Genomic DNA, 6,268 nt, shown 5'->3' on the forward strand with positions numbered 1-6,268 from the left:
CAGCAGCGTGTGCCCACTCTGCTGCTAAAGCTGCTAAGCCCAGGGGCCCGCGGGGCTTTAGCCCATGGCACCAGGTCCCTGAGCACAGGTCCTGTCCCCTGCAGTCAGCCGGGGCTCCCGGGGGCCCTGGAGCCTGGAGAAGGCTGAGGAGCTGCCCTTCTCCAGCCCCAGAGATGGGCCCGTGCTGCCCCATTGTGTTTTAACCACTGCCTCATCGCAGGCCCTGCAGCTGCAGCGCACCGGGATGTCTCCCCGCAGCCCCAGAGTAGCCTCCCTGCCTGATCTGCAGTTCCAGGCCAGGACACCAAGTCTGCTTCTGCAGGAGCTGTCTGGGCACCTGGAACAAAGGTGAGTGTCCTTGTGCCCTCCCCACATCCTGCTGCCTCTCCTCATCCTGGCCAGACTGGGTTGTCCATGGTCTGGATGGACGCGGGACCAGGGCTGTGCCTGGAGATGGTGGCCTGCCCCGTGGGCCCCTTGCATCTCAGGCTCTCCAGGAAGGGATTTAGAGCTTGGGAATATCCCATCTTCCAAATTTAACTCTCTTACCCCAAAACTTTACTCACAGCCTCTGCCCTGATGAAATGACTGCGAAGACAGAGGAGGTGGAGGTCCTGGCACTGGAGGAGTCCATCGGGCTGGAGGAGTCCATCGGGCTGGAGGAGTCCGTAGGGCTGGAGGAGTCCGTAGGGCTGGAGGAGTCCGTAGGGCTGGAGGAGTCTGTAGGGCCAGAGGAGTCCATAGGGCCAGAGGAGTCCGTAGGGTCAGAGGACTCCATTGGGCTGGAGGAGCCGTGGCCGGTGGCGAGCTTCACCTCCCAGCAGCCCCACAGAGCCCAGTGAGGCCGCTCCAGCCCTGGGAATGCAACTGAGCTGTGACGGTGAGGATTTGGGATGGGGACAGTGGGGACTGGCCCCTCTTCTGGGTCTCGGTGGGTGCTGGAGGAGCTGGTGGTGGGACACAGCTCCTGGCTGCGGTGGGCACAGGGCAGAGGAACGGGCGTGTCCCCAGGTGTCACCAAACGGGTCGTGCCCGGCGTGGCTCCGGCCTCACTGTGCAGAGCGGGCCGAGCGGGGCAGCCCCTCGGGCAGGAGCTGGGAGCGGCCCTGGGCTCCGGGGAGCTCAGCTCGTGTGTGCGAGGCAGCTCCCACGGGAGGGATGTCCCTGCCCCAGGAGCCCAGAGCAGCAGTTCTGAGCCGCGTTTCTCCCGTCTCCGTACAGGGCATTCTTGATCATCCATACTCTGCCCCTAAGCAAGGACACTGTTGTACCTTAATTTGACAGCAAGAAAATAAAGAGTGGTTTAAAATGAAAGCTGTTAGTCAAGGATTTCTTCATAACAGACAGATTTGGAAAGAACAAAGTTCTCATTATAGGCTCTTTTCCTCTGGGTTGGATGCACTTTGATGGAACAGCCACTGGCAAAGGGCTGCTGCGGGCCTGGGAGAGCAGATCTGCACTGAGCTGGGGGGCACAGGGGGTGCTCCGGGGCTTGGGGGTGTCCGGGAGCTGAAAACAGGGAGGTGACTCTGTTTCTTCTCTACTCCTTTAGCCGAGGTGCCTGTCACCGTGCCCGATCCCCCCGTGCCCAGTGCCGACCCGGAGTGCTCCCAGGAGCTCTCTGCGTGCTCCAGCCCCAGGCCGATCTCTCCCGGGCCGGTTAAGAAGGTGCTCGAGCCGAGCAGCGATTACCAGTCAGAAAATTCCCGCAGCTCCCGAACACGGAGGAAGCGCCAGCGGAGACATGGGAAGGCAGCAGAGATTCCCCGGGCAGCGCAGAGCCCCGCGCAGAGCCCCGCCGTGTCCCCGGGGCCCCGTAGTGTCAGCCCCCAGCCCCCCCCGCCGGCGGGCACCCAAAGCCCTGGCACCCCGGCGCCAGCGGCCGCACGGACCCCCAGCCCCGTTCCCGGGCCGGCTCCAGAGCTGCTTCCCCCGCGCGCTGAGCAGCAGCAGCAGCCAGAGCCCCGGGCAGCCCTCCCGCATCCACCGCCCGGCGCCCCTCCCAGCGTTCAAACTCCAAACGCCTTCAGCTCCTCTCTCTCCCGTTCTTCCTGCAGCCTCCCGAGCATCCCCCCCTGGCCCGCAGTGCCCCTCTGCCCATGGTTCCAGCTGCGTCCCCGCGTTTGTGTCCCTGCTGTTGGCTCAGTCCTGTTCGTTTGTTTGCAGGTTATGGGTGGGTTTAGGAAATAAGTTGTTGTGTTTTTAATAAATTGTTCTGTTCCAAATCCAAGGGCCAACACGAGGCTGTTCCCTCCTGCCTGCCCCTCGTGTGGGGAGCCTGGAAAAGGCTCTTGCTCTGGGGTTGGGGCCCATCCCCCTTCTCCACCATCCCAGGGCATGTGGGTGCCTCTGCACCCTTTGCTATGGGGGGTCTGGGCCCTCTGCTCAGTGTTCCAGAGCGCAGGTGAGGGCACACACGGCCATGGCCATCCATGCCAACATCCCAGGCGTGTGAGCTGTCCCACTGTGTCTCTGTCACTGCAGTGTGATCGTGGCCCTGCCGCTGCACATCCACATTTCTAGTTCTTGTTTGCTCCTCGTGCTGTGACTGTTTGGCACTTCAGAGAGGGGATCCAGATACCACGTGGGGTGTGAGAGGTTTCACCACAGCCACACACACCACTGGTGGGGCTTGAGCCAAGGAACATCAGGCTGCACTGGCTGGCCTGGTCTCCTCCCCAGGAGGAAGCAGTGGCACAAGCATCACCACTTTGGAAACCACTCCCCAAGCCTTTCCATGTAAAGCCCCTCCCAGCAGATGGGCCAGCCCATGGTCGAAGATTCTCTTGCCCTCTCTAACAGGCCCCAGTCATCAAGGCACAGCCCACTGCCCCAAAAGCCAATACCCTCCTGACGGCACCAGCCATGAAGATGGTGATCTGCACTAGAGATCCTCTCTAAGTTCCCATCCAACTCAAACCACGATGAGATGTTGGGGGTTCCACTGTTCCCAGCTCAGCTCCATTGTTGCCAGGGCCATGGGTGACAATGCTCCAGAGCTGCTGGGGACAGGTGGGTTCCAGAGTGGGTGACAGAGGCTGGGCTGTTTCAGGGCAGGATGCTCCCAGCAGATCCCTGGCTGGGCTGGGTGAGTTCTGCTGGACCAGAGACCACCCGGAGCAATGGGGACGAGGCTACTGGGAGCTGCCATTCTCCTCTCCCTGGTGGTTGTTCTCCAGGCCTTTGCCATTGAGAAGAAAGGGGATGTGTTCAAGAAGATGGCGTGTCCCGCCTTCCTGATGTTCGAGAATGCCGCATACTTGGCGGACATGACCTTCGAGCTGCCCTGCAGGTGCAAGCCCGAGGAGGCCTCCTCTGTTGTCTGGTATTTCCAGAAGAACCTGCACAGCCATGAAACCACGGTGCTGACGGACTTCAACGGCACCGTGGTTGTGGACTCGAGCCACGTCTGCGCGGGCAGCGACCTCCTGAAGCGCTTCAGCATCCGCATGTTCAGTCTGATTGTGTTCCGAGCCCAGGTGAGGGACTCGGGGCATTACCTGTGCGGCACCAAGGAAGGGCTCTTCTTCTATGGCTATGACGTGGACGTGCAGCCCACCAGGCAGATCACAGTGGCTTTTCTGGACAACGACCAGCATGTCCAAAAGGACTACACAAAGAAGGAATTCACTCTCTTCACCACCTTCTGGGACTGGACCAGCTGTGACCGCTGCGGGGTGCGGGGTGAGCAGCGGCGGATCGGGCTCTGCTATGTGCAGAGTGCCCAGCTGAACCCCCGGTACCGCACAGCACTACCCAACGTCACCTCCTGCGGCTCCAGGGCCGTGCCCGCACACTTCCGGCGCCTCATCCACCTCCGCAGCCCCGAGGTGGCCATCCGGAGCTGCCTGGCCCCTTGCCCAGAGAAGGAAGTCCCCGAGGAGGGTGTGCAGTCCATCTCCAACATCGTGTACAAGCTGGGCAAGAAGCCCCAGCTGCCCCGTGTCCCCATCCAGTACCACAGGCAGCCCTCCCAGAGTGACCTGGTCATCACATGCCCGGGAGCACGGCCTGAGCACGCCGTGGCCTGGGACAAAGGCTCTGTCCGGCTCTACCGCTCCCACTACCTCGTGGGGGTCAGGAAGCACATGAGGGTCTTCATCGACCACGGGAACCACCTGCACCTCCAGCGAGTGAGCAAGAGGGACAGAGCCACCTACTTCTGCTGAGGGCGAGCTGGTGGCCGGCTTCCAGCTCAGTGTCACCTTCCAGCCCCGGCACCAGCGGAGCCCCACTGACCCCGAGTCAATCTTCGTCATGAGGGCTGTGGGCATCAGCTTTGCCGTCATCACCGGCATCTTCTTCCTCATCCACGTGAGCCGCTGCTGCTGTCAGGCGTTCAGGAAACCGGCCAGGTTATAGCAGCTCCCCCACAGGACACTCGGACACCTTGGATCACCCTCACATTGGGAATTTCCAGTGTGAAGTTTTCACATATTTTGGTTTCAACATTTTTTTCAACGTTTGGTTTTGGCTTTTTGAAGGGAAGAGAACATTTTTTCAAATTAATCTGGCAATTTTCTTCAGAAATGTCTCTGCTTTTGAGGTGTTTTTAACTCACCCAACTCAGCACAGAATTAGGAGTTAATGTTTGTGCCTGACAGAGTTATCTTGCAAGTCTCCCAAAGGTGATGGCATCTCTGCAGGGTCCCAGCAGGGAGCAGGATGTGCCCTCCAGGCTCATCTCCTTTGTTTGAGGGTGTGACTTGAGGATTTCAGCATTCCCAGGAGAAATCCTGCTGTCCAGGAGGGCACTGTGGGTCCCAGCAATGCTCCAGCACTTGAACCATGTTGATGATGGTAAGCCAAACACCTGGAGATGATGGTGAGAAGCAAAGTCAGGAAGGGAGGCAGGAAGGGACAGAGCTATGGAAAACAATCTGCATCTCCCACACTCAGAGATGGAGCAGGGTACAGCTGGTTGGGTCCTTGAAGGGCAACAAATGCACCCAAAGCCACAGCATGAGCCGGGATGGGCTCACGCACAGAGGCAGCTCCAGGCCTGACTCTCCCTGTGGATTTTGCCACTGAACTCAGCCCCCAGACAGAGCCTGACAGTGTCCCCAGGGAGGCACCAGCTTGGCTGTGGGTGCCAAGCCCAGGGCTGGTGCAGGCCAAGAGGGACACAGGCACCAAGACTCACCTGGCAGCACTGCTCCATACCTTCTCCTCTGAATCCCTAAAAATCTCCCAGTAGAATCAAACGTGCTTCCCCCACTGCCCTGTAATCCCCTCAGCCCCACCAGGAGCAACCCCTGCACTGGCTGGAGCTGCCACAGAGGTGCTGGAAGCTGAGGACTGCTCCTGTATCCTCTCGAGCCTGTGGTTTTCTTGTTGGGAGGCAGAGCTGGCAGTGGGAAGGGCAGATTTCCAGCAAAGCTCAGGGATTCGTGCAGGCAGGAATCCAGGACCCAACAACGAGCCCAGCTGGGAGCTGGCTGGAAAAGCATCCAGACACCTGAGCTCCTCCCCTGCAAGCAGCCAGGGCCGAGGCACCAGGCTTGGGCTGAAGTGACAGCCTGAGCCTCCGTCTGCCCTGGCAGCCGTGACAGCCCTGCGAATTCGGGCAAGGGCCTGGCTGGAATTGAAATCCACTGGCAGCTTTGCACCGAGAAAACAGAGAGCACACGGACAGAGCCCCTGGGGAGCGAAATTCCCAGCTCAGTGCTCAGGGGGACAGCCCTGGGATGCTGGTCCTGGCAGTTTCGCAGCCCCGTTTCCAGCAGCAATGGCAGCGATCCCAGAGGCAGCAGCCCTCACCTGGAAGATGGCGTGGGAGCAGGACGAGGTGGCGTCGGCCTTGGTGTGACGCTGGGCCCGGTTTTTGTTGCCCTTGGCCAACATGTCCAGGAGCTGCTCTGGTGACGTGGGCTGGGGGAGAACGGGCAGGGGCCGGATCAGCCGCTGGACACAGCAGCCGGACACCCCGAGGCCGAGCAGCCCCGGGCACTGGGGCCGAGGCACCCGGCAGCTCTGCGGGCCCGTGGCAGCTCAAGGCCACGTCTGTGCCAGCCAGGAGCCAGGAGGCACCTCCATACCCCCCTGTCCCCAGGACTCCCAGCTCTTCTCAGCACCGGTGGAGGCACAGAACAGTTTCAGGCTGTGTGTTTTGGGGTTGCTGTTGTGTTTCCCCATTCCTGCAGCTGCTTGGGATGGGGTCATGGAGCTGCCAGAGGACACGGCTCCAGATCCAATGGTCTGGTTCCTCATGCACTCCTTGAGGTAGGGGTGGGTTCAGCTGGAGGGTGCAGTGGTGGAGAGAGATCCC

The 6,268-nt window shown here is 60.7% G+C and overlaps 3 protein-coding genes across 3 annotated transcripts in view; all 3 read left to right on the plus strand.

The window, feature by feature from the left end:
- The window catches only part of KIF18B (kinesin family member 18B), a 3,455-nt gene extending 3,308 nt beyond the window's left edge, over positions 1 to 147 (plus strand). Inside the window, exon 6 of the mRNA XM_017744750.1 lies at positions 89 to 147. Within this exon, the coding sequence (XP_017600239.1) occupies positions 89 to 147 (59 nt within the window). The remainder of the gene's footprint in view (positions 1 to 88) is intronic.
- Positions 57 to 842, plus strand: LOC103622690. Its single transcript, XM_017744751.1, has 2 exons — positions 57 to 348; positions 569 to 842. Exons 1-2 carry the CDS (start codon positions 245 to 247, stop codon positions 840 to 842), a joined length of 378 nt encoding a protein of 125 aa, XP_017600240.1. The 5' UTR covers positions 57 to 244.
- On the plus strand, positions 791 to 4,810 carry LOC103622691 (Ig-like V-type domain-containing protein FAM187A). The gene is given in 3 exon segments (XM_017744767.1): positions 791 to 880; positions 1,553 to 4,165; positions 4,167 to 4,810. Coding segments are annotated over 2 exon segments (1,239 nt in total). The 5' UTR covers positions 791 to 880; positions 1,553 to 3,122; the 3' UTR covers positions 4,363 to 4,810.
- The last annotated feature ends 1,458 nt before the right edge of the window (positions 4,811 to 6,268 follow it).

This window comes from Corvus brachyrhynchos, unplaced genomic scaffold, assembly GCF_000691975.1.
Source record: "Corvus brachyrhynchos isolate BGI_N302 unplaced genomic scaffold, ASM69197v1 scaffold479, whole genome shotgun sequence".
Classification (NCBI taxonomy): domain Eukaryota; kingdom Metazoa; phylum Chordata; class Aves; order Passeriformes; family Corvidae; genus Corvus; species Corvus brachyrhynchos.